This window comes from Psittacula echo, assembly GCF_963264785.1.
Source record: "Psittacula echo genome assembly, chromosome: 3".
NCBI lineage: Eukaryota > Metazoa > Chordata > Aves > Psittaciformes > Psittacidae > Psittacula > Psittacula echo.
In genome coordinates, this window is record NC_137736.1 from 61,106,561 (window position 1) to 61,132,333 (window position 25,773).

At 40.2% G+C, this 25,773-nt stretch overlaps 1 protein-coding gene across 1 annotated transcript in view; it reads left to right on the forward strand.

The window, feature by feature from the left end:
- Positions 1-318: 318 nt before the first annotated feature.
- The window catches only part of SLC9A4 (solute carrier family 9 member A4), a gene marked incomplete at both ends in the record, with an annotated part of 34,960 nt that continues 9,505 nt past the window's right edge, over positions 319-25,773 (forward strand). The window contains 8 exons of the mRNA XM_080612886.1: positions 319-577; positions 3,589-4,052; positions 9,808-10,067; positions 13,234-13,451; positions 17,648-17,850; positions 18,952-19,038; positions 20,318-20,388; positions 23,161-23,322. Of these exons, the coding sequence (XP_080469012.1) occupies positions 319-577; positions 3,589-4,052; positions 9,808-10,067; positions 13,234-13,451; positions 17,648-17,850; positions 18,952-19,038; positions 20,318-20,388; positions 23,161-23,322 (1,724 nt within the window). The remainder of the gene's footprint in view (positions 578-3,588; positions 4,053-9,807; positions 10,068-13,233; positions 13,452-17,647; positions 17,851-18,951; positions 19,039-20,317; positions 20,389-23,160; positions 23,323-25,773) is intronic.

Sequence of the window (25,773 nt, forward strand, 5' to 3'; positions counted from 1 at the left end):
TTGTTACCTGATTTTTTTTGACAGTGGGAAAAAGAAATCGAAGTGGCTGGATAAATAATATAGTTAGAAAGGGCTTTTATTCCTTAACAGAGTGATGCTGTTGCTGAGGTTTATCTAGGTTGAAGAAACCTGCAGAACCGGTATCTTTATACAAACTCTAGGTCCGTCTGTAATACAAGGAACAGGACAGGCACATTAGGGCTTTTAAAACGACATCTAAAAGGCAAATGAAGCAGCCCTGAGGAAGAAGTGAGTGTTGCATACCTTCATGCACCCACTATACGCTGTATCTGTAATAAAACAATCACAGACGCAGACATGGGCTCTGCCACACTTGCACATGCAAAGCTTTCAAACTGGTTGTTGGTCTTGCTGTTGAGTCTGGTATGCTGTTCTGCTGCTGCTTATGTGGATGAGCCCAACCTGAGCAACGGTTTCTTGCCTCACTATGAACCTGATCAAGCTGTTGACTCTTCGCAAGATACGAGGCTACATGTTTTCACAGTGGACTATGGCTATGTGCAAATTCCCTATGAAGTTACTCTTTGGATCCTCCTTGCCTCTCTTGCAAAAATAGGTAAGTAGAAAATGGGATCTTGGGTCCTCCTAGCTCAGCAAGAAGTTAAAAACATACCATGTAACCAAGTATCTCATGCACTTTGTAGCTGGGATTGTTTTTACAGCTTCTGTCCTCAAAAGAACAGGTGTGTTCATTTCCATGGCAATGACAAAATTCCAGCTGTGAATGCTTCCAGCTTACTTAGGTAAATATATGACCTCTAACCCTCCTGTCTCTTGGGTTGTCTATGTTAGTGAGTAGCAAAGGAGCTGCCCTACACAGTGCTGTCCATCCCTTTTTCTAATTTTTAAATATCACAAGTTACCAGAATCTACAACCTGCCACAGCTGCAGAAATCAGTAACACCAGCTCAGGCTTCAAGTGAATTGAATCTGGGGGGAGAAAAGTGAGAAGAATTCTTCCATTGTGCAAATAATAGAAAACATTTCCCTTTGAGTCTTTGTTTTACATGTTTGCTATTTATAGTTGCTCAGAAAATAACACCAGAGGAGAGAGACTGAGAGTCTGAGTGTAGGTCATTAGAGATGTAGGGTAAGTGCCTTTTCAGTACACACCAATACATCCAGCTTCTATTAGAACTCCCTGTAGGTTTCTGAATGAAGAAAGACAACTCGTGGGGAGGTAGGAATGGCAATGAACATAGTAAAAAATGGCTCACCATGTGTCTTACATGTTTGCATGGCTGGGTTCAAATTATTTTGACTATTCAGAATTAATGCAGCAACATCAAATAAATGAAGAAGATAGTACTAAGGTGAAGAGCTGCACACATGTGATCTTCCTGTCCTTTTGATCTCTCCATGGGATTTTCAGATGTTACTGTGGAACAGGCTGGGAGGTAGGACTGATGATTTTCTGGAGGTGGCCTGAAAATAAACATTTTGCTGTTATGGTGTCGGCAGAGTGTGACAATAGCAGTGAACGTATTGATCAATTTCTCTATTCATCATCCATAAAAGCACAGGACTTGCTATATTATAATTTTCTTGTTTTGAGCAAGAAACAGATGTTATAGAAGAACTGTGTGATGCCTTCCAAGCATCCTCCCAAGCAGACCTGTTCCTTAGCCAGGGTTTTCAAATAATATTATTTTCATTGAAAAATGTGGAGCTGCTGGCTCAAAATCTACTTGGTGGGAAGAGTTAGTCTGAATAATCTGGTTACCTAGGGAAGAAGATTTCCAAACTGTTAAACTTTTCAGTGTTTTATTCAGGCATTATCTTCTTTCCAGATTTCAGGATTCCAGGGTGGGAAATGTTTCTGAGACCTTGAAAAACAAAACAATCCCCTTATCCTGTAAAACTGACGGAAGACTTGAACGAATTTTTTTTAATTAGAAAAGTAGATAAGTGGAGCTATGATCTTAACATACTTTTCAGTATTTCAGGATTTCAAATAATCTCCTAAATAAATTATTTTAAATGTCATAAAAATATTTTTCTTTTTCTTCAGTGTTTAACATAGATAATTTGAGGGTTACGGAAGCACAGTCACAGTATTAACTTCTGGAGTTATGGAATGAAGGTTGATCTAGCCTCAGGCATGGAGATACAGCCACTGGATTTAAAGGTTTCTTAGTCTGCCACATTCTCATTCTTATAAATTCTGAATAATTCCTTAAATTTCTAATAAAAGAACCTCTCATTTGCAGTATGTTTACACAGTTCCTGGTAAAGTAACTAGATGAGCCATAATAGATATTATCTTGGTATTGGTATCAGTATTTGTGTCAGATAGGAAGAATTATGTGAATGCAATTGCACTAGTAGTACATCAAGGTGGGCAGGAGATTCATACCCACAACATTTATATTGGTAAGTATGACCCTTTTTCTGTAAAACAGTTTGGCTACATCTATGCTTGTAAACTACCAAGCACCCTGTCGGGAAGCTGTGTGTGACTGTCTATACCACATCGGTGCTGGTGTGCTCCTTCTCTGCTCTGGCTCCTGTTGACAAGCCTGCTCCCAGGCAGTGCCCAGGCAGGCTTGTGGGCCTACATATGTTCCCACAAGCGGTTTGCATGTGACCACTACTTGCTGGAGTAGGGAAGAGAATTTGGCTGTATGGATGCAGCCTGAACCTTTCTGCTTTGAAAATTCTTTGGCCTTATTAATTTGCTATGGTGTAGACTCAACATTTATTCTAGTAAGGGAAAAAAACCCAAACCCTTAGGATAAATCTTTTTCTCAGATATTTAATGGCTGTTGGTAGCTCTTTCAGCTCAGCTGAAATCACTAGTTTTCTTTCAGTAAACTAACTCATAGGGTTCTTTACCCTATGTAGGAACAGCAGTTTTCCCAGAAACACAAGGTTAGTCATCTTGTACAATGCCTTATGTTACTGTGGCTTGATTACTGCTGCTTTGGATATGTTATTGTTCATGAGTACTCAGCCCCTCTGTCTGTGGATAACCTTGAGTTCATTTAATGCTTCAGGGGAGTGCTGAAAGTAGAGGGAGCTCAGCAGATGACGGTATCTGGGCTGCTCCCTTGGACTCCTCCAGGTTCCTGGTCAGCCCAAATCCAGCAGGAGCTCTGCAGCCAGTGACCCTTCACAGCACTCGAGGGGAAGCTGCCTGGGAACCTGCAGCCAGGGGGAGGGTGTCTTTGAGATGGAGGGATAATACTGTGCCTCAGAGGTTTGGCAGTAGCAGTTTGGCAGTAAGGACTCTTGAAGAATACTTTCTTTCCAATATGTGGAGTACAATTTCAAAGAAGTTTCTGCATTCTTAGAAGCAGAGCTTAGACTCAGTCTAAGTTTCTTGCTCAGAAATTGAGAGCTGGGAAGCAGGTAGACAAGAGGTTCATTGCCAAACTCTTCCTCTGCTTTAGACGTACAAGTCTGCGAATGTTTTATTTTGAAGAGAATGATACGGCCTGTTTTTACATTCATAATCTAAAGAACAATACCTGGCTGTCTGACAACAAAGTATTCAAAGGCAAGCAAAACATCTGTCTGACATCAAGTTAATTTAAATTGGAATAATACCCTAATGTTTTATTCAAGGTTTCCACCTCTATCACCGATTACCCAGACTCATGCCTGAAAGCTGCATCCTGATTGTCGTTGGAGCACTAGTAGGAGCGATCATTTTTGCTTCAGATCACAAATCTCCACCGGTGATGGACTCAAGTATTTACTTTTTGTATCTCCTTCCACCCATTATCCTAGAGGAGGGTTATTTCATGCCAACTCGCCCATTTTTTGAAAACTTTGGGTCCATCCTGTGGTGGTCTTTGCTGGGATCTCTGCTAAACTCATTTGGAATCGGCCTCTCCCTGTATGGGATCTGCCAAATAGAAGCCTTTGGCCTGACCGACCTGGACCTGCTGCAGAACCTGCTCTTTGGCAGCATGATTTCAGCTGTGGATCCTGTGGCAGCTCTCGTAGTTTTCGAAGAAGCCTCCGTTAATGAGCAGCTTTACATGATGATCTTTGGAGAATCGTTGCTAAATGATGGCATCACTGTGGTGAGTTTCTTTCTACTCCTTATCTTCCCTTCTTTAGGCTCTTGTGGCTTGTAGGGTTATTTGGCAAAGGACAAGAGCAGCTCTAAGGAGATCCTAGATACATCATTTATGTTGTGGATACTCTGTTCCATCACACACAGGTAATTTTAATATATGTAAAGATCACATCTTATATTAACTCCTTAAAAAGCATATTGTGTTAGATCCGCTGGGAGAGGGAAGCATAGACCACATCTTGCTCTTGCATTCACTTAAGTGAATGGATAAACCAAGGCTGATTTCTCTGGTAGGATCAGTGTAAGACCTACAAAAAATTCTTGCTATTGTGCCAGCAGGTAAATAGAAAATTCTACTGCTTAAAGACATTCTGCTGCTTAACCCCCTGCAGCAGGGATAAAAACACAGGAGACCTTCCTTGTCACATGCTGTAGAGGGCACTCTGCAAAAACCCCCAACCAAACCGGATGTGAACAACCTCTGGGTGCTGCATTCCTTCCTCCTGCTTCTCCTAGGAAATTCCCCAGAGACCTTAGTCAGGAATTCCAAAAGCCACTAATAACTTTGCATAACCATGTTTCTATCAGTAAAAAATCAGTATCTGAAAAATGTTCACCTTTCTTGGATGTCTTATCTTAAGTGTCCAGAAACAGCGCTTCAGGAATAGGAGAGATTTTGTTTGTTGAGGTTTTGTTTGGTTGTTTGGTTGGTTTGGGTTTGGTTGGTCGGTTGTGTTTTGGGTTTTTTAATACGAAAAAATGTTCTTTACAGAACTCATTTTGCTAATACTTTTCTAAAAGTTTGCTAAAGCTTGGAACAACCTGAAAATCTACCTGCAAACCGCAACTGACAAAGTCACTTAGAAGACATGTTTTTCAAGGAAGAAATTTCAAGCAGGAAATTCACTGCACAGAAACTAGCAGGACTGCTCATGTGCTGCAAGTTAACTGCAGGTTAAGGAGTTTTGCTAGATAAGATCTTTACAGAATTTTAATCACAGGAATCTAGAACACATAAAAACTATTCAGATGCTGTTATACATGAGGTACAGCACAACCTGGACTTTAAAATCTGTACAGAGTTCACTGTTGAAAGGCTTCACGGAAGAAGTGCAGCTTATGAGCAATGCAAAAAGGAAAAGGAATGAAGTAATTTCTTGCAGCCACAGCCTATTGATCATAAATCCTTCCTCTTGGTGAATAAGAGATGTAGGGCCAATGTAGAATTAAGGAATAAATGTTTCTTAACTTTATATGCAAACTGCTTGTGTGTTACAGTTGTAACAAAATAATCCCAATGCATCTATCACTTTCACCTGCCTTCTTGGTTCCTTCACATGCAGACTTCAGAAAGTAGTACTTCTTCCTCACACTGGAAAAGTTTGTTTCATCCTTTTTTTGACTAGCTCTCTACATTGCCTTCCTTTTGTTCCCAGCTCTTTTTTATGATGTGGATCCAACTCATGGTATTTACATGAGCTTTCAGTCAGCATCCTTCTACGGCATAAACGTGTAGTGACAGAAAGCCTTTAAGAACAGTGGTATGTAGGCATTTCTCAGCAACACTAGGTAAGTCAGCAAAAGAGATAAAAGGGCTGTACACAAGGAGTACTGGCTACACCACTGTGACTTCCATTTGCCTCACATCCCCTCATCTTTGGGGCTATTCTCACAGTAGCTGTGTTGCAACCAGTTTGTCAGCTCTTGCTGATGCATCTGTGCATCACTCACATCTCATCCATTTTCAGGACATTCAGATTTTCAGAATCTCTGCCTAGTTTCAGGTTTGAGAAGACTGAAGTAACAGTCACCTGCATGGAGCCCAATAGGTGTATTTCTCCTCTCTGATACCCCTCTTGCTTTTTAAAAGGCTTTAAAATTGTGTATCTCAGATTTCTCGGTTCCTCCCTGTTTCTCTCTTAACAGTTTCCTTCCAGTTAACTCTATGTGTTTAAAAAGATAATATCACCAAGATATATTAAGCATACATACTTTTTATATTGTTCAAATACAAATATCGCCTGGTTCTCTCCAGTCTGCTTATCGGCTTGAACATACTTTTTTTCCCCAGCAGGAAAAACTGGTATGAAATTTCCGAAATTGTTTATTATTTGAGGCAACAATAGCTCCTTCTCCTATATTTAGTTCAATATCCTGGTATAAAAAAATTATTCAAAATTACAGGCTGCGGAATGCGAATCATGACTTAGGAGTTACGCATTTGACTTAAGGGACTGGGACAAAAGTGCATAATTTACCTTTTTTACCTATTTGTACCTTTTCCTATTCTCCTCATTAGGGCCATGTCTGTGGGTGGAACAAAAAGGCTCTAGGTCCTGTTAATTTATTCCTGTTCCAGTTGCTTCTAAGCCGACTGTTAGCATCAGAAAAGTACAGACAGCAACAGGACTGCTCCTAGCATGTATCATACACTAGTGGAGTTTCAAAGCCCTGTTCAAAAGTGGTGATGTCAAATTCAGTGCAGATTTCATTCAAACCTGAACACAGCCGGAGGACGTGATTTTGCTAGGAAGTGTTTCAGACATGGGAAGCTCTGCTCCCACACATACACAGACCATTTCTATCTCAACAGGAGCTGGACAGCTGTGTGCATAAGGGAACAGAATATTTCCCCTTACTACTTCATCTCTAAGGCCTGATTTTAGAAATGCTGAGAACACCTATGCCTGATGCTGTAGTCAAAATGAAGTGGCACTGACCATTTTTTTCTAATGGTGCCCTCTCTTTGTATGCAGTAGCAGAGTGGTTAAAAAAAATCTACTGCATGATGGAGATGCAAGTAAAATTAATTTCTTTATTTTAGGAGATTTGAATTTACTCTTGGATGTTTCTGAGGACGGCTTTGACCACTGGGATGTATGGGTGCTAGGAAGGAGGATAGAGATATTCTCTGCTCTGGTTGTTGAAGCTGACCCACTGTGTTCAGAGTAAAATTAAATACATGTGGCCAGGAAAAGTTATCAGGATGGAAAGAAAGGGTTATCAAGGTTGATGTGTTGGTGGCTAAGACGGCCGCTTTAAAATCTTTTTTCCAGAGCTTCTGATGTGGATGGTATGTGCAATGTATGTATCATATAGGCAGCTGGAGCAGGGACCTGTCCCTGGGGAGGTCCCCTGTGGGCGACAGTGTCACGCTCTCTCTTCCTCTCCCTAGCTCAAACAGCCACCCAGTGGTATACCACTACATGGTAATGTCCCCTCCAAAAAACCCAAAGCATGACATTCTCACAGTGGTTAAATGAGGCCAGCTTCACTGGATGAACAAAGGCATCCTAAGCTGACTCAGGTTTTCCTATCATGTAAAAATTATAGTACTCCATTTACTGGCATAAACACTGCAGTGTCTAATCTGCTCTAGTGAGAACCCATCTGCAATACTGCGTCCAGCTCTGAAGTCCTCAGTACAGGAAAGACATGGACCTTTTGGAGAGGGTTCAGAGGAGGGCAACAAAAATGATCAGAGGGATGGAGCACCTCTCCTATGTAGACAGTCTCATTTTTCTTCTCAGCTGGTAGACAAGAAGGCTCTGGGTAAATTTAATTGCAGCCTTTCAGTACTTAACAGGGCCTATAAAGAAAGATGGTGAGAGACTTTTCAGCAGGGCCTGTTGTGACAGGACAATGGATGATGGTTTCAAACCAAAAGAGGGGAGATTCAGGCTGGATGTGAGGAACAAATTTTGTATGCTGAGGGTTGTAAAACACTGGCACAGGTTGCCCAGAGAGGTGGTGATACCCCATCCCTGGAGACATTCAAGTCCAGGTCAGATGTGGTTCTGGGTAAGCTGATCTAGCTGAAGATGACCCTGCTCATCGCGGGGTCAGTTGGACTAGATGAACTTTGAAGGTCCCTTCCAAACCAAACCATTCCATGATTCTATGATTCTAAATGGAGCTTTATTTGTGTGGTGCAGTTCAGGATGTTGTATAGAACAGTTTACTAAAAAAAAAAGTTATAAAAAAATGAAAATTATGTCATATTTTCATAATTTCCATTTTAATGGCATCACTTTAGGACACTTTAGGAACCAGAAAAAGGGAGAAAAAACTACTAAGTAATTTCCTGAGGATAATTTGCTTTACTCATAAGTCAGCATAGATTCATGCCTTGGTATTTTTTCTAAAGAATCACAAGTCTTAGGAAAATGTTGAAGTCTGCAATAAAGGGGGGACAGAGAGAAAACAGGCTTTGTAATTAAAACCTGTATGGTAAGTACAGTAAGGAGTACTTACTGTAGAGAAATGAACTCTCTTTTCCTTACCTGTCACCGAAGAGCCCTATTTTATACATAGCCATCAGGAAAAAGCAGTTCTGGATATTTTCTCATGTGAAACGTTATGTTGTGCTTTGTCTGTTCCTCAGAAATATTAGCAATGAGAACAGGATGTGTGACAGCTCAAGGTCATATGTTCCCAGCAGCAATTTAAGATTAGATAGTAGCTGGGGAATAATTATTATCCTAATGAGCTTGACTCTTCTACCTGCAAATATCTGCTTTAATCTTCCTAATGGCCTTCTGGTATTAACTATATGAAGAAGAAAGTCCAAAGAAAATCAGATAAGGCAAATCGTTTTGGTCTATTTTGCATTTTTGAGCTAATGTTTTGGTGCAACAACTTTGAAGAGGTGGTGTCTTTAAATATTCCCCAAATTCTCTTGGAAACTGAAAGGTGATTTTCATGTGTTACACACTCCCTGTAAACAGATCTGACAGGACTTAATATTAACCAACTGTCAGCAACCTCTAAGACCTTTTTGTTGCTATAACACTTATTACTGTGGAAACTTTCTATTAGTTTCTAGAAGATGGATGAAAGCAGAATACACTGAAGATTTTTCATCACAAATTTCTGCAGAAAAGAAATTATTGATAATGACAAACTTATCTGATCTAAATTAAATTACCTTTACAGACCAAATTATACAATGTAAGAAATTAATTCTTTCTTTTAATCTGACATTCTTTTTATTTTTGTCATTTCAAGCTCTCCAGTCAAAACATATGTGTGAAGGGTCTTTAGGCCATTTAAAGTGCCACAGCTTTTGATTCCCACTTTGCAATCGCGACAGAGTTCCTGTATTGTGAGGATGGAGAGGCTGTATTTATCTAGCTAGAGTCAATATGAAACTGAGGCTTCCATAATTCCCTTGCTTTGCCTTGCCTTCCCTTCCCTCCACTGCTTCTTTTCCCATTCTCAGTGATTCATGATTTTTATGCTTCAAATACTACTGAAGAACATCTAACATTCCCCGGTCTATCTAATGACCTGTGTCCACTCTACAGATCATACAGACAATCTAAATGGGATTTAAATAAAAAGTGTGATTCTTAGTCACTGCCTTGCCCCATCCTGAATCAGAAAGAGAGCATGGAGGGTAGAGCCTGAGGTTGATAGGTACCCATCTGGCCTTTAGACTCCTGCTACAAAGACCAGTTATTAAGTTTACTTTCAGAAAACAAACAAAACAAAGAGTATTTTTTGGTTACTTCAACTGCATTTGATCCCCCAGAGTTTTACTCTTGTTACATATCTACCCTTCCAGTTTTTGCTGTTTTTTGAGATGCTTAGCACACCCTCAGTTCTGGGACTTGTTAAGAACAGCTGAGGTTTCAACTGTTACTTTGCTGATCCATTTAAAGCAATTTCAGGTGCACACACACACAGAGCTATGAGGTGACTAAGCCTGCCAGGTTCAGCAAGACACCTGACTGTTGTCTCCTTATTTTCACTTGTAGGTTTTATATAACATCTTCATCGCCTTCACCCAGATGCACAGGTATGAAGAAATTGAATCCATCGATATCTTTGCTGGCTTTGCTCGCTTCTTCGTGGTGGGGCTGGGTGGCATGTTGTTTGGCATTGTCTTCGGATTTGTTTCAGCGTTCATGACTCGATTCACCCGCAATGTTTCTGCTATTGAACCCCTGCTGGTCTTCATGTTCAGCTACCTGGCATACTTGTCTGCTGAAACCCTATACATCTCAGGCATTTTGGCGTGAGTATCTCTTACTGCTTTTCAGATCGCCTCTTGAGGGAAGTATTATTACTTTGAGGAGGTGGTTTGCATGAGGTTGGTACAATACAGGCATTTTCAGTCTCTGTCCCAGAGATCTGCAGTGGAAGGCTTCTAAAAGAGCTGTAAAAGGCAATGCTAACTAGGAAATGCAAGCCTACAGTCAGCGTAAGTATAGATGTATTATTGAGGAGTGCATATCTGCTCTGAAACTTTTTAGATTTTTGCCTATTGGAAAAATCCTGCAAACTGTGGGTGAAGTGACTAGTGCTGCCACTATCAGTCTGCTGCTTCTGGTAAGACCAGCAGAATGAGAGAACCATTTGATAATAGGTCAGAGTATCTGTATTTATTTCTAAGCAGCATCACCATCAGATTACAAGAGAGATGAAAAGTAATAAGTATGTAAACATAATAAAGAATGTCTAAGTTTTTTTGGTTTTGTATGCAACTGTGAACATCAGCTCTAACAGACTTTACTGGAATTACTTTACATTTGAACAGCAGCATTGGAACTGACACTCGACAAAACCAGACAGCCCAGAACATCAAGTACATATGCATATGCATAGTCATAGATCATATTTTAGTGTGATCAGGATAGCTTGATGCTGCTGTAATGCTAGCGACTGCTTCTTTGAAGTGCTGTGATGGCATGGGTGCCCACTGCAGTGAGAAAGCTGGAAGGTCATTTGATAAATAACCATAATAAATGAAGAGAGAATGACTACTGTCCAAAGGAAAGAGGGCAGCATCAGGAAAAGAGTCAGAAGAGAAAGGAAAGAATAGGGGTGAAAGTGAGAGACTTTACAAGAAAACTCCTGGGAGGTGAATTTCAAACATAATACTGATTTTCAAACAAATAATGAATAATGAATTTCAAACAAACTGCTCCTCAGCCGGGTAAAGAAATGTGAACCTGATGGTAGTAAATTCTCCAGCTGGTGTTGGTGGCTGCTGTGGGCTCAGTGCCTAGCTGTTGGGTGGCATCAGCCTTGAAAGCCCTGTGTTGGCTCTGAGCTTGCATGCTAGGTCTTGCGGGCACTGGTGATCCAGAAAGGAGTCCCCTTTATTGACGACAAACCAATTTAAACCTAACAAATACAAGCGTGTGGCTGATGATGTTCAGACAAGCGCATTTACTCACCTTCACTTGTCAAACCCTGATTTCATGGAACCATAGAATACTTCAGATTGGAAGGGACCTTTGAAGGTTGTCTAGTCCAGGGGCAATGACCAGGGCATCTTCAACTAGATCAGGTTGATCAGAGCTCCATCCAGACTGATCTTGAATGTTTCCACAGATGGGGCATCCACAGCCTCTCTGGGCAGCCTGCTCCAGTGTTTCACTACCTTCATTGTAAAAGATTTCTTCCTTATATCTAGTCTAAATCTACTAAAATCTTTTAGTTTAAAACCATTAGCCCTTGTCCTGTTGCTACAGGGCCTATTAACATGTTTGTCCCCATCTTTCTTGAAGGTACCCTTTAAGTGTTGAAAGGCTGCAATAAGGTCTCCTCAGAGACTTCTCCAGAATGAACAACCCCTATTTGTTCAGCTTCAGAGTAGAACAGGCTTTGTAAAAACAGCCTTTGTAGGATGGCCCTGGGAAGTAATATTTGAATATTTAGCCATATTAAATAAGTAGTTAGGCAGGATATATGTTTTCCTGAGCAATCAGATAAAGAAGATGACTCTTGTACTGTGGTTTGTATATCGAACACATTTGCTCTGATTGAGATAACTAACAACTTTAATTGAGAAGGGTTAGACCCAGCATGTAGTGAACACTCATACCATATGGACACTTTCCTACCTGCACTGCCCAAAGTACTGGCTCCCTGCCTATTTATTACACTAGACTACATGGGTCTTTATTTCTTTTGCTTCATATTTTCATTAGAGTGCTGAAATTATTAGTAATAAAAGAATTTCAATATAATTTATTATTCTTACTGCTTCATTAAGGAAATTATTGCTTGTTTTAGGGATGGGAACTTATTGTCACCCTTCTGAATTATTGAGGAAATCATTAATTTTTCACTTGGGTCATGAAAGTCTATTATGCATGTGCCTCTGAAAGTCAACAGTATTAAACATTAATTCCTAATGGCCTTGTCTTAGAGTGTCCTTGGACCTGCTAAATGTCTCAGCTTCACAAAAACACCCTTGAGATTTCTTCAGTGGAAATTAAATGAGCAGAAGCTAGACGAAGGGTTATTTAATGAACAGTCAGCATTCTCTGAATTCACAAGTTTGGAAAAATATAATCAGAAGAAGCCCCCAAAGACTAAAATACTATCAGTAGAAACTAGATAGATGATGGACTATGTTACTAGCATAGCATTCAATCTATTTATTACCTATGACTATGGGAAATAAAGTGAGAAAGAGGAAACCTCCTTTAGTAGGGCTGCCCAAATACTATTGCTCCAGGTGATTAATACTAGCAATTGTGTCGTGGCTGCTCATGCCTCTGAAGCAGACTCTAGTCTTCATTAACAGTGAAGAAGTGAAAAGCATCCATATGCTTCCTTAGCACATTCCCCACACCCTGAATAAATAAGAGAGGGGAAGGACACATCTATAGGGTAACTGAATTTTCCCTTTCTGTACACAGTGGGCTGCTGTGGGTTGAGTCACTGAAGGTTATCCTAGCCGTGCTGATCTTGCCAGCTAGCTGGCAGGGAGCCGCTGGGAACATAGGACTATTACCATGTCTTACCACCACCAACCACCTCAAAAAACAAGACCACTGAGAGGTTGGTTATATACCTCTAAACGTAGGCTAGTACAAAACAGACTTGCCCTTTGTTTGAGACTCAAATATTTGGTGCTTGGTGGCTTGTGTGTTAAGCATTCAGGATATTAATGGACTTTGAACTGAAACGTGATAACCTCACTTCCTTGTCTGGAAGGGTGACTGGTTTGCTTCCTTTTTCTTGTATGCAAAATGGATTTGTAAAGTTGAATGAAGATGCTCTTCTATCTAATGAAATAACTGACATTACTGAAGAAATAAAAAGCTTCTTGATATTAGGAAGGTCAGGGATTGGTAATGGAGAGTGCAAGTAATGAAAGCTGAGGTTGCTTTTAAACAAAAGAAAAAGCCAGGTTGTGGCTGATCTTGATGTTTTCCCTGGTACAGGATGACATCATGTGCAGTGACAATGAAAAAATATGTGGAGGAGAACGTTTCCCAGAATTCCTATACTACAATAAAATATTTCATGAAGATGCTGAGCAGTGTCAGCGAGACCCTGATTTTTGTATTCATGGGAGTGTCTACAGTGGGGAAAAACCATGAGTGGAACTGGGCCTTCATTTGCTTCACCCTGCTCTTCTGCCTCATTTGGCGGACACTGAGTAAGTAAGCTTTTGCAGGCAACCTTCTGTGCACCTCTGAGAGAAACCATTTGGTGCAAAAGTATGTTAGAAAAGTCTGTGCAAACTGGCACAACCAGTTTAATAACAAATTTACTAGGCTTATTTTAGTGAGAAGTTAATTTCACAAATCTGCACATGAAAAATAGGGGAATAGGGGGGAACCCAAATGAATAGGGGTCTGTTTCAGATGTGTTGCCTATGAATTATGCCATTCTTTTTGAACCTGAAGACTTTATTCTGCATTGTGTTAAGTTACAGATGCTGCAAGAGAAAACAAGCACATGTACACTTGGAGAAGTGATGAATTAGAACATCCCTTACTCAGCCACTGTTATTTGTCACTTTAATTAAAAATATGAGTGAACAATGCCTTCGTAATGAAAGGTGTAAAGATGTTTTGGAAGTAGTACACACGAGAAGGCCAAAAACACAATTGTGCAGGCAACCTTATTTCTGACATTTTTTAACTTCTGAGTACCTGAACTGGCCATCTGTCGTGGTTTAAGCCCAGGCTGTAAGTTAGAACCACGCAGTCTACTTCCCCCCCACCTTTCTTCCCTCTACTTCTGGAGGGATGGGGAGGAGAATCGAAAGAATGCAACTCTCACAGGTTGAGATAAGAACAGTTTAATAACTAAGGTATAACACAAACCACTACTGCTACCACCAATAATAATAATGATAAGGGAAATAACAAGGCAAGAGAATACAACACCTCACCGACCAGTACCTCGCCCCCCGCCAGCAGCGAACTAGTCCTTCTGGGGACTCTCAGTTCTACATCCTGGGCATGACATGCTGTGGTATGGAATACCTCTTTGGCTAGTTTGGATCAGGTGTCCTGCCTCTGCTTCCTCCTGGCTTCCCCTCCTCCCTGGCAGAGCACGAGACTTACAAAGTCCTTGGTCAGGCTAAACATCAGTGTTATCAGCTCTGTTCCCAGGCCAAAAGTCAAAAACACAGTGCTGCACCAGCTACTAAGAAGGAGAAAAAATGACTGCTACTGCTAAACCAGGACACCATCTTAGTAGTTTTAGGTAGGGTTTTTGGTTGGGTTTTTGGGTTTTTGTTTGTTTGGTTGGTTGGTTTTTCAGGTTTTTTTGGGTTGTGTTTTATTTTTTTTTTCCCCAGTTTTTTTTTCAGAGCAATTTATATTTTTCAAGAAAATGAGAAATCCAAATATTCCATCAGGCCTTGGAGGATATATTCTGAGCACTGACATTTAGGCATCTACCTTGGGTAACTAAGCTAGTAGGTTTGTTCCCTCCTCTTTCATTTATAATCAAAGGAGGCCCCTCTGAGACATCTACATTGGTCACCTGCCACCACCTTCTCCAGCCTTCAGGCTTTGTCTATATTTCCTTTACATACAGGCTTTAGCTCTGGGCATTGGTCCTGCAATATCTGCTACAGTACTGAGGAGGAATAAGACCTGCAGGTGACTTGTCAGGGCCAGCTGTACTCTGAAGGGGAAGGCAAAAAGGGTTTGAAAGGAAAAGGCAAGTGATATTTGCTGTAAAATGGTTGATGAATCAGCTGAAGGATATGCTTTGTCTTCCCTACCATGTACAAAGAAGGAAGAAATAGCGGAAGATTGAGGGCAGCCTTAGCTGCAGTGACTGTGACACTGTGGATGCTAAGATCCTGAGAGGAGTGATCATGCCAACAAACAGCAGAATTACAACCCTTGACTTCAAAAAGCAGATTTTGGCCAGTTGAAGCAGTTGATAATGTGGTTGATAATCTGAGCTCAAAATACTGGTCTAGCTGGTCACTAATGGCATCCCTCAGAGCTCACTATAGAGACCAATATTGTTTTAATGTCTTCATTAATGACCTGGATAATGGAATGGAGTACACACTGAGAAAGTTGGTGGCTGGCACCAAACTGCAAGGAGCCGTCAATATTCTGGATGGTTTCCATTCAAAGGGACCTGGGCAGGCTGGAGAAATAGGCTGACAGAAAGCTCATTACATTCAAGAGCACTTACAAGGACTTACATGTGGCTTGGAATAACTTCATGCACCAGTATAGGCTTGGAGTCTAGAAGCAGCTTTACAGAAAAGGACCTGGCCTGGTAGATAACAGGTTGAACACAAGTCAGAATTATGTCCTTGTGACAAAGAAGACAAACGGTGTTCTGGGCTACATTAGCAAGTGTGTAGCCAGGAGGTCCAGGGAAGTGTTTCTTCCGCCTCTTCAGCACTGGTGGAAAAATGTGTTTCCAGAGCAGTCTCACCAGTTCTGGGTTCCCCAGTGTAGGAAGGATACAGAGGTTCTGGATCAAGTTCAGTAGAGGTCACCAACCTAGTCAGAGGCTGGAGCACTGGATATACAGGGAGAGTCTGAGAGTGCTGAGTCTATGCAGCCTGAGGAAAATACAGCACAGGACAGACATTACGTTCTACAAGTGCCCAGTCAGAGGAGACAGAGAAGACAGAGCCAGACACTTCTCAGAGGTGCACAGCAACAGAACAAGAAGGAACAGACACAAGCTGGAGCATGGAAATTCAGAATAGACAGTAGGAACCCATTTCTTAACATGAGGCTGATCCAGTATTGCAATAGTGGTCCAGCTCTCTATTTTTGAAAGCATTCAAGACTTGACGGAAGCTTTGAGCAACCTGATCTGATTAGCTCTGCCTTGATAAGGACTTTGACTAGATGACCTACAAATGTCCTTTCCAGCCTTCAGTACTCTAACATTTGGGACCAGCTAAGCGTTGGCACCAAACACCTGAGATTAAGGTGCTCTTGCTTGAATCTCTCAGGTGGCTGATCCCTTCAGACAAAAAGAATATCAGAGCAGAAAAAAGATATTGTTTCAAAACTCATGCACATTTCAAGACCTTTGACTTTAAAGCCTGGGAGCCCTGTAGGAAGGCATTTAACACAAGGGAGAAGAAAGAGGAAACCTGTGACAGTTTAAGTACATGCATCTGATCAGCTCTATTATATAGGGATAACACAAGTACTCAGTGATAAAGGCAATATAATTCCTGTGGGCTGACAGGAAAAAGAAAGTAATTAAGTATTTGCTTGCTAATCTTGGACCAAGCATGGCCTCTAATTTTTTAAAGGCTTACTTTCAGAGTCCATATAGGAATATCCATTCAACCAAGACTGAAAAAGTGCTCTCCTGATGCAAAAGCTATTTTGCTGCTACATGTCCGTCCTGCTCTCAAACACCAAGGGGAGTGCTAGAGCTTTCCAGACATTGCTGAAATATTTTCTGCTAAATTTGTTTGCTAAAACGGTTACATCAATTTGCCTGAAGCTTGACTAAAGAGAATTGGCCAATACTTTACGTATGTAGTTTCAATTTGAGTAGCTGATCTCTAACATAGCTATAAGTAGCCAAAAAAGGTCTTATATAAAGTGGTATCCAGCAACCTGCATAGCAGAATACTGTTACTGGCCTTACCTATAATAGTGCACTGAGTTTATCAGTGGCAGCTGTGTAAAATAATACCAGTAATTATTAGCATTTGTCAGCTTTTACTTCAGTAATTTAACAGTTTCCACACAAAACAGAATACATGTTTCTTATGGGAGATGAAGATTAAATCAAGCAGATTGCTAAGTATACTCTATAAAGAAAAGCAGCAGTCCTTACACAGCCACAGGCTCTCTGATTAATTTAACTTTCATTACAAACAAAATTAAATTTAAGAAATAAACACGGAATTAGAGAGACCATAAGGTAGAGGATTAAAAATCAAAATGTTATTACTCTTTGCCTTTCAGTGAACCTGTCCACAGGACTTGTTGTTAAAGCCCTGTTCAAACACTTTGGGCAGACACTGTGCAGAAAGCAGGAAACACTGCAACGGAAGGCACAGAAAAAGCTCTTGTCCAGTGGATTGTCTTATCTCAAGAACACTTCAGAAAAGAAGTGTGCATCATAAATATAGAAAGTTAATATTTTCCCCTAATCTCACTTTTAAACTGCATAAATGAATTTAAATCCCAAAGCAGGTAGTAACCATGGTCTTTTCTAGGAGATTTTTTAATGCAAACTAGATTAAGCAGTTGGTCAAACAGAAGACACAAGAACCCAAAACTAAAAAGACTGCCAACAGCTGAGTGAGCCAAGATGTTGTTTTGCTTTAAGTATTTTCCTTTTCACCTTGGTTAATAATAGGTGGTTGTTGTTTTTTTTTAACCTTCCTAGGTGTATTTGCTCTCTTCTACATCAGCAACAAGTTCCGAACATATCCCTTCACTTTCAAAGACCAACTCATTATTTCCTACAGTGGCCTTCGAGGAGCCAGCAGCTTCTCTCTTGCATTCTTACTTCCAGTGAATCTCTTCCCAAGAAAAAAATTGTTCATTACCGCTACTCTTGTAGTTATATATTTCACTGTGTTCATCCAAGTAAGTGTATTTCTTAATGGATTGCTTTCATGAAATAGAGGTGACTGAAAGCTTCATAGTGAAGATTGCATTGAATTTCCTCTTAAATTGTATTTTATGGCCAGATTTAGAACTGCAATGTATAATTATCCTTTCAGGGCTTTCTAGTTATTATTAAATAACTTTTTGAGAAAGTTGGCATTGAAAACCTGTATCTTTTAAAATATTCAAGGAAAGGAGCATTTTGCGTCCAAAATCTCTTATGTTCACTCCAGATGTGCTTCCTAATGCTTCCAAATAAAGAAGCATTTTAACTTTACACTTCAGCACAGAATCATTCTCTGTTAGTGGGGTACCTCAAACTGAACAGAAAACAGTATGTCTGTTCTATGAAGGACTTTGAATATTTTACTTTTATCTTCATTCATCTTGGTGACCAAATGAGAACATTTAAAAATCCTTTGTAAAAGAATATTAGAGAAAAATGAAGTTAATAATTCAGATTTCTAAGAATAGCTGGCTATTTCAGATGTTTGGGCTGTTCCACTTGGCTTGCACTGCTATATCTGGAAAAACTGGATCTTCTGGAAGTCTTGCATCCCATCTTCTGTATTTTCCTGTACCAATAATCTAGGGTGCCAATGGGGCACTATGCACCTGTGGTTAGATTCCACCAGAATGTTTCAGAAAAAAAGATTTGTTTCTGTTTCCCCTGTTAAAATGCTATTCAGTAGCAGTGCGGTAAAGAATTGGAAAGAGCTGAAAATAATTTTGAAGTTAAAAAAACCACCCAAAGTATTTAATTCTGATCATGCTGAAGAAAGAGATTTCAAGATTGTAAGAACCTCACAAAGGTAACGTTTTCTTTCAAGTGAGCGCTGTTTTGAAGGTTGGCAAGGAGTTAAAACATGTTAATAAATACAATTTTGATTACAAAAACACTGGTGCATAAATTTTTTAAAAGTTTTTAAGTTTTAAACTTCTTTTGTAGCACTCCATACAATTAATATGCCTAATACACAGCTTTTTTAATTGATTAAAATGAAATTTTTTTGCTTTCCTTCTGTTTTTTTTTTTTTTCTAAAAGGTAATTAACATTTCAACTCGTTGTTCCAAATGCAGGGAGTCACAATTGGACCATTGGTCAAGTATCTAGATGTGAAAAAAACCAACAAAAAGGAGTCTATCAATGAAGAGATTCATGTGCGAGTAAGTCTTTTATATCAGTAGCTGGTATCCTAAAAAGAAGAGAAAGGGTATTCCAAAAGAGCTGGACAGATGGAGGCAGTTGGTAGAACTGGCACTCAGTGAATTTATCAATATTTGGAGGAAAACCATAGGCATCATTTTCTAAGCTATATTTCATTCATATTCATAGTAACTATCATATTATATTACACCACAAGTGTCATGGTGTAGCAGGCCCCTTACTTCTTGACACTTGTGACCATGACAGAAACATGAAGGCCACATTTACAAAATGCACTCATCATCCTTCCCAGCTAGATTTGTCATACACCTTCTTGCCATCTTTTGACTGTTTCTGGGTACACATTGACCCCTTAAAAGTCTTTAATCAAGTTTTGTTGAACTGAGTTGAACCACTGGTCTGCAAATTTAGTTTTAAGTTATTCTGAGTAATGGTCTTTTCCCCTCTTAAATATTTACTCTAGCTCCCTAATTAACATTATAAAAAATTACAGAAAGCTGCTTAAATAAACTGACTTATCCGTACACAAAATATATGTACATGCTTTCATTTTCACCATAGGGAATATATTTGAAATTAAGAGAAACACTGTGCCTTAAAATTACACGCATGCAGAGACATTAGAATTAGAGCATCTCAACAGATTTGAATTTGAAGTACATTTAATTCTTATTATTTCAACCCTTACACTTAACCTTGAAATGAACGTATGTTTAAAAGCACCCCTTGTAACAATATGTTTCTATTACTGTAATGCTAGAAACACAAAAAAGATGACTGAAGATCCTGGTAGTTATCTGTGATGAACTTGTGAGTCTCATCACAATTTTCAAAAGCCTCAGAGGACTTGTCAGTCAAGGCAATGTTAAGGTGTGTGGTACCTGGCTCTGTTCCCCTCTCAGGGGGATCACACATGTGGAAGGGAAAATGGATTGACAGAACCGGGAATTTAGGTTTTGGTCTCAGTAAACACAGAGGACCAGGCAATTTGGATACTCAGTATCATTTTCCTTTACTTGGGCTTATATGTTGCTGGGTGACAGTGAGATGATAGCAGACTGACAGACTTGCCTCCATCAAAATATTGCCCCTGTAGCTGAGCATAGGAGCTGCCACAATGGTATCTTTGCTTTGATTTCTGGAGAAATGTAGATGCTTTCAGAATTAACTCACACTCTCCAATAAAAAAATCTCAAATCCTGTCAACAATAACATATTTGTGGTAACATTATTTTACTGTAATGGCCACTTAAAATTTTTCCATGTTTGTTTCTCTAGTTGATGGATCATTTGAAGGCTGGTATTGAAGACATATGTGGACACTGGAGTCATTATCAGCTGAGAGATAAGTAAGCATCTCTTATTGCAGCCTACTGTAATAAAATAACACATATATCATGTAAAATACAATAGGTTAATAGAATAGGAAGTCAATCTTGTGCCCCATAAAGCTAAAATAGCATGAAAATACTGGGGACATGTGCAATATCTCTTTTTTAAAAAGTGAACTCCTGAATGACCATTATCTCTTGGGAGTGCACTGCTCACATATTGCCTACTAAATTACTTCTGCACAAATAAGCCTTCTGAAAGAAAAGCATAGCATGGGAACTCATGCTGCACTCATCAGCCTGTGCACATAGCTTTGGCATAAATCTTAGATCCATGGCAGTGCTTCTTTAGATCTGGTTTTAGAACAGAAGCTACATAAGGTGTCAGTCCTCCATTGACACCAAATATAATCCTGTCTTAGTGAGTACAGATTCAGTAACAGTTACCTGTCCTTACAAGCCTTCACATTCAGTAATAGTTAAAATAAGAGTACTGAAGGGAATGGTTAAATTTAGATATCTGGTAGCATAAGCAGATAGTCTCAAGCTAGTCTTAACTCAGAAACACAGGACCTGCCTTGTATTTTTTAGGAACAGAATGAAGTGATTTTGCAAAGCTTGGCACTGTCCAGAAGTGACAGGCCTGCCATTCTGAGCTGCTGTTCCCTTTACCTTTTCCTTAAGGGAGCACTGTGAACATGCTGGCCATCACTGTAGCATGTGAAGGGAAGTGTGGGAGACACTAATCTTCCTTTCCCACAGATGTCTTATTATGATGTTGTGGGCCAAAAGTTATCCCTAGTTATCCTAGTTATGCCTAGACTTCTGTGCTGGATTCCTCTGTCTCACCTTTCAGCACTGGACCCCAGTAATCAGCAGAGGGGCCTGTTGGGACTCCTTTCATGACTGGGTCTCACAGTATCACAGTATCGCAGTATGCTAGAGATTGGAAGGGACCTCAAAAGATCATCTAGTCCAATCCCCCTGCCGGAGCAGGAACACCTAGATGAGGTTACACAGGAATGTGTCCAGGCGGGTTTTGAATGTCTCCAGAGAAGGAGACTCCACAACCTCCCTGGGCAGCCTGTTCCAGTGTTCCGTCACCCTCACTGAGAAGAAGTTTCTTCTTAAGTTTAAGTGGAACTTCTTGTGTTCCAGTTTGTGCCCATTACCCCTTGTCCTATCGTTGTTTGCCACTGAGAAGAGCCTGGCTCCATCCTCGTGACACTCCCCCTTTATATATTTATATACACTAATAAGGTCACCCCTCAGTCTCCTCTTCTCCAAACTATAGAGACCCAGCTCCCTCAGCCTTTCCTCATAAGGGAGATGCTCCACTCCCTTAATCATCTTAGTTGCCCTGCGCTGGACTCTCTCCAGCAGGTCTCTGTCCTTCTTGAACTGAAGGGCCCATGGAAGTCAAGAATTAAGAGCAGGAAGAAGGTGGCTGGTTTTCATCTGATTCTTGTCCCAGTGAGAAGTAAACATGTAGTATGCTAGGGCGCATACCTGAACCCAGAAGCTAAAATGTCCTTTTGTCTCTCACAGTACAGATTGAGCATTAGGATGTCGGCTGGGATCACACCACTGCCTGTGCAGTCAATAAGATAAACAAATCCCAATTGGAACAGTAATTCCATTGGAATAGCTGCATCTACTCACATCTGTGAGAAAATGTTATCCCCTTATCTCACATCTACCCAACAGCTAGGAAGAGAGTATTTTGTCTAAACTAGCATAAAAACAGAATTTCAGTTGAGGGACAGATTCAAAAAACACAGTGTATGTGAAGGCATTTAATAGAAGAAGATTGTATTAAAAGGTAATTCCCTAGATGTTTCTACTCAGCTTTAAAGAGGGTTAGCATATGTATACCAGAATTAATTACTTAAGTGATGACACTGCAGGAGGCTTTCTGTAACCTAGAAAAACATAAAGAAGAACAGAAATCCCAATGGAAACATTTGTGTACCTATCTCTGCTATTATGTATAAAAACTAGCCTTTTTTAAGAAAAAATGTATAAACTCTCTGGTGTTTTTCCTAGCATTGTGGACCACATTACCTTGCTGTGGTAAACTGTAGCTTTGAAGGAAACGTATAAGAAGATCCGCTGTTCTATTAAATGCCTGCCGGAAAGCACATACCTGTTCCAAAGCCACACACAACACATTCACATTCAAATTTTGCCACACATTAGTGATATTTTACAATCTGCAGCATGCGAGCACATAGTATTTTGTGGTCCATTCAATCCCTCTGTTATTCAGAATACAAAGAACTGTATTTTCTCTGCTGTAATTGTCAGGATACAAAATTATCAGCAACATAATGGACCCAAACTACTGTAACTGCTGGGCCATTTAAAGCCTCATTGGTGGCTGGCTGAATAGGCCAGGATTGCTGTAAGAGCAGCTGCTGCTGTTATGCCCTACTAGAATACAACATTTGTACAAAAGCAGGGAGACTGTCCATATTCTTTTCCAACAAATGTGGCGGTGTTATATGCAAACACACATCCAGCCTCTTTTTGCTCTGATTGCAGCTTGTTTCTTTTCTTTTGTCTGGTGGGCTTTGCAATCTCTGTGGACCAGCAGAACATGCCAAATGTCCCTCTAAAGGTCTCCACTCACTAGGCCTTCAGGAGTCCACAGGTGCCTCCAATTTGGATTCAGTTTCCACCACTGAATTATATATGTGTGCATTTGAATGAAGGTCAGCTTGTACCTCAAAAATACCCCCCCCATTTCATATTTTTACACTTTGATCTTAATATCTATCTCTTTTGCAGATTTAAGAAGATTGATAATAAGTATTTGAAGAAAATCTTAATTCGGGAACACCAGCCCAAATCCAGCATTGTGTCATTGTACAAAAAGATGGAGATAAAACTGGCCATTGAGATGGCTGAGAGTAGCATGAAACTTTCAGAAACACCTGCAGCTTCTTCACAGTGAGTACTGACTTCCTGACCCCTTTTTAGTGTAGGTGCAGGAAGGACGGGGACAAAAATGAGGAAATACCCAAGGGATTTTATGACTTACATAGAAATATATGGGGGAAAAAAGATACAGTTAGGAAAAGAGAAGTTGTTGTTTTGTGCTAGCAATTTGGTGCTCGTCATATTTGCGCTTTGGCTTTTTATTTGCAGAGTGAAAATTAAAACCGGGGACACTTTTTCTGTTTCTCTTTAATGATGGGCAGTTCTGAAGAGGAATCATGAGTCAGGTGCAGAAGCTGCTCTGGCTGCTTTACATCACAGCAGTGGTTCAAGGTGGCTGTACTTGTCACCGATCTGGCCAGTGGGTTTTGCTCATCAGTGATAGGTGATGAGAGACCTGCAGGAGAGCTTGGAGCCAGGTCCCAACTGTATTATCCCTATCACAGATTTTTGTTAAAAGCAGATTGCCTTGTAACATTTGCAATTATTGCTACTTCAGTTTGCAGTCCTTCAAACTGTCTTGTCCTATTTTGGTACTTCCTTGCAAAATTCATCCAATTAAATCCTGAGGACAGTTCTGCAGAGAAAGACTTGGGGGTACTAGTGGATTGAAAGCTGGACACGTACCCAGTAACATAAGCTTGCAGCCCATAACAACCATACACATCCTAGGCTGCATCAAAAGAAGCATGATCAGTAGGTCAAGGTAGCTGATTCTGCCCCTCTGCTCTACTCTGATGAGACCCCACCTAGAGTGCTGTGTTCAGCTCTGGGGCATCCAGTACAGGAAAGACATGAACCCGCTGGAGAAAATCCACGAAAATGATCAGAGAAATGGAGCACCTCTCCTATAAGGAAAGGCTGAGAGAGTTGGGGTTGTTCAACCTGGAGAAGAGGAGGCTTTGGGGAGACCTGATTGTGGCCTTCCAATGCCTAAAGCAAGCTTATAAGGAAGATGGGAACAGAGATTTAATAGGCCATGTAGCGAAAGAACAAGAGGTAATAGTTTTAAACTCAAGGAGGGTAGATTTAGACTAGATATAAGGAATAAATTTTTTTTGAGGGTGGTGAAACACTGGAGCAGGTTGCCTAGAGATGCGGTAGATGCGCCATCCTTGGAAACATTCAAGGTCAGGCTGGATGGGGTTCTGAGAAACCTGATTTAGTTGAAGATGTCCCTGCAGATTAAAACTTGGCATCTAACAGATGTTCTTTGCTGAACAGTTGATATTAAAAAGATTGCTTGTCTGTCAGGCTCCTTTCTGTCTGCTGTATTCCCTTAACTGTTCTGAGCCAAGACAAATGTGCAAGTTTGATAGACAATCTATGGCAATCAAACCATATTTCTCTTATTGTCTTGAGTGAAAGAGAAAATAAGACAAAACGCTTCAGTATAGTTCAGAAATTCTCTCCTGAGCTGAGAGAAAAATATTCTATGATAAACAGCTGATAATGATGGACTAATTTTTGCCATCTCCACTCTGGCTGTAATTGAATTTTACTGTGCATCAACCTCTGATGCACAGGTTTTCCTACTGAGACAGCCTTTTTAAAAATGAAGTGTCAACTTCAAAAAAACAAGTGCAGCCTGTGGCACAGAAACATGATTCTTGGAGGCTGTGAGAGTGTTCTAGGAGAATATATGTTTTCCCAGCTCTGTTCATTGATAGGTTTGAGCACTGGAAGAGACAGGGTAGTGAGCTAGTTGTTGGATGTTTGGTCTGAGCCAATGCAGCAGTTCTTTTCATTCTCCTGACCCATTCAGTCAACCTGCTTAAGACTAAAAGGTTTCTCAATGCATTTGTAAATTGTTTTATAGTTATCATTGAAACAGCTTGTACCTAAAGTCTCTGACTTCAGTGAGGATACAAAAACCTGGCTGTAAGCAAGCGGAGATTTGAAATGAAATTCCAATGTATAGCATGTAAAACAATATCTGCAGTGCCAGAGTAGTGCTTTCTGGCATTCTCTCTCATAGAGTAGTACTCTCTCACTAGCACTTTTGATCAGTTTTGCAACCTTTAGGCACATAAGGGGAAATGCTCTACAACAATCGAAGTGGATCTCCATCTCTGTGAATTAGAATTATTCTCAGAAATTGCATTCATGCTGATGTAATTCCTGCAGGTGAAGAAGGTGTCCAATATGCAGTGTTTCCAGTGGAGAAATTTGCCCATGGACTATGCAACAAAGAATTCACATTTGAATGAAAATAGAGCATTTTGTTACAGTGTTTTGTCGAATATAAGCCTTAGAAATAAAGACAGAAGTTGCAAAAGCAGTGCTGAGCAGATATTATCAGAACTGTTTGTATGGCTGTTTCTTGGAGGAAATATGCCCGTTACACAGAGAGATGGCTTGATGCTTAGGTTACTTACTGTTGGCTTCATATTGCTGCAATACTGACTTTGGCAAGAGTAAATCTTAGAATGTATCAATACAGTGCAGGTCAAAATCAAGTGC